Source organism: Astyanax mexicanus, chromosome 24 (genome assembly GCF_023375975.1).
Source record: "Astyanax mexicanus isolate ESR-SI-001 chromosome 24, AstMex3_surface, whole genome shotgun sequence".
In the NCBI taxonomy this organism is placed as follows: domain Eukaryota; kingdom Metazoa; phylum Chordata; class Actinopteri; order Characiformes; family Acestrorhamphidae; genus Astyanax; species Astyanax mexicanus.
Genome location: NC_064431.1, coordinates 22,840,048 through 22,842,292, shown reverse-complemented (window position 1 = coordinate 22,842,292; position 2,245 = coordinate 22,840,048). Strand labels below are relative to the sequence as shown.

At 42.8% G+C, this 2,245-nt stretch overlaps 1 protein-coding gene across 1 annotated transcript; it reads right to left on the bottom strand.

Moving 5' to 3' along the window:
• Positions 1–248: 248 nt before the first annotated feature.
• id1 (inhibitor of DNA binding 1, HLH protein) lies at positions 249–1,763 on the bottom strand. The gene is made up of 2 exons (XM_007247703.4): positions 1,272–1,763; positions 249–925 (listed from the first exon to the last, which is right to left on the bottom strand). The coding sequence occupies exons 1-2, from the start codon at positions 1,632–1,634 to the stop codon at positions 893–895; spliced, it is 396 nt and encodes a 131-aa protein (XP_007247765.1). The 5' UTR covers positions 1,635–1,763; the 3' UTR covers positions 249–892.
• Between the last annotated feature and the right edge of the window lie 482 nt (positions 1,764–2,245).

Below are 2,245 nucleotides of genomic sequence, written 5' to 3'. Positions count from 1 at the left end.
TGTAAAAAGTGAAGCGCTGTGAATACTTTAGAGATGCACTGTAAATAAAGCTGTTTCGAATAGTATAACTTAACTTCAGTTATATTTAATATGCACTGTAGGGGTTAACCTTAGAAGTGATGCAGGACACAAGTTTTCCTAGATAATGGACTTATCTATCCAGCTGTTTGTCATTTACACACTTTCAATCAACTTTCACACTTGGCTTTTAAAACTTCTGACAGACAAAAACACAGATGAGTCGTGAGTAAAGTTCAGTATTTTTTGTTTTAATAAAAAACCCACCAAATAAGAACATTGTAAAAAACACAATAAAACATCCCATATCAGGTCATTGTAATATACAATACATTTGTTTTGCTCAGCAATCTGAGAAAATCAAGCTTTATAACAAAATAAAACTTTTCTAAACAGTAAACCATTATAAACCACGAGAGAATTTCTGACCTTTACACAAACAGACAGACAATATCAGTGGGGCAATGCTATGGATTCCACAGCAAACCGCCCACCTAATATAACTAGATGAGGAACTGATTCAGAGTTCAGTTTGGGTTTGGCCACAATGAATCAATGAATGGATCAATGAGTAAATGAATGAAAAATCGATGGAATGAATGTCCTCGCAGAGTGGGTCAACCACAACACATTATAAAAGTCTTCAGTTCAGTGGAAAGTTCACTCCTTTCCACACCAGGAGAATTGTGGTGAATATCTTCTTATATCAGCTTATCTTTTTTTTTTCTCTCTCTGAGGAACTCAAAGCGCAAAGCACTTTAGCTGAAGAAGTGCTGGAGAAGAAGTTTTTGGTCCGCTTTGGGAGATGGTTGTTCTGGATGTTGTTTGGCTCTTGTTTCTCTGTGATGGTTGGTGGTCGTGGGACGATGCTGTTCTAGCGACACATGATTCTGTCATCTGAACTGTTCTGAAAAAAAGACAAGAAAGAGAGAGATACATTTAGACATTTTGCCATAAACAAGGATTTGAACATAAATGTCACTGACATGAAACGAATAGAACAAAAACGCATGAACTGAAGTTGTAAAGATGTTCCAACAAGTAAGTATGCCAAACTCAAATAGGCCCTTGTGAGCTTTAACTATTGATTACTTGTTGACTTGATTACTAGCTATTGTTGAACTACACTTTGAAATCTGGACAACTAATTTCAGAGTTTTCTTTTCACAGTTGTAACTAAAAACACAAACCTTTTTAACACTAAACATCCAGTAAAATCTATGAAGCTATGTATGTTGTTAGGAAGTATTTACCTCCACAGAGATGCTGGCGAGCTCAGCGTTAAGTGTGGACAGCGGGGCACGAGGTGCTGACACCTGGCCATGATGGTTCTTCTTGCCCGGCTCATCTAGCTCCACCTGGAGGTCCCAGATGTAGTCGATGACGTGCTGCAGGATCTCCACCTTGCTGTGCTTCTTGTTGGCGGGCAGCGTGGGCACCAGCTCCTTCAGCTTGGTGTAGCAGCTGTTCATGTCGTGCAGGAAGGCGCTCATGTGCTCGTCCAGCAGAGGCAGCTTGCACTTGGAGATGGAGAGGCTCTGCTCGGACAGGCACCGCACCATGTCCTCTCCGCCGGTCTTGCTCTTCAGGGCGCAGGTGGGTCCCACAACCTTCATTCTGGCGTCTGTAGTTCGGGTAGTTCTGGTAGTTTCCGTAAGTTTGAGTGTCTCAGTGTCTGAGTATCCCTTCTGCGCAGCTCTGTAATAATGACAGACCGTCACATGCTGTCTCTCAGCGCCCAGCCGCCTATTTATACACTGAGAGGAGGCGGTGGGAGGGGCCCCAACCGTCGTGCTCGCAGCTGCGGGCCAATGAAGCTTCAGCGACGCTGCTCTGTTTTCCTGCTGGAGCCAATCAGCGGGCAGCGGCAGTTATCGCCATTACAATCTGTATTTTTTTTGAAGGGGGAGGATGGTGTTACAAATGGAAACAAATGTGTGTGTTTTTTACGGATGATCGGTGGAAATCTAGCTGTCCGTGGGCCTCTGCAGGTGGGGAGAGAGAGAGAGAGTGAAAGAAAGAAAAAGAGAGAGAGAGAGAGAGAGAGAGAAAGAGAGAAATAAAGAAAGAGAGACAGGACTCACTTTACCACCCAAAGATCAACACCCAACAATTTTTTTAGTAGTCCCCTACCTAAACCTCTGGAATATAATTAAGAGGAAGATGGATGATCACAAGCCATCAAACCAAACAGAACTGTTTGAACCTCTTTGAATTTTTGCACCAG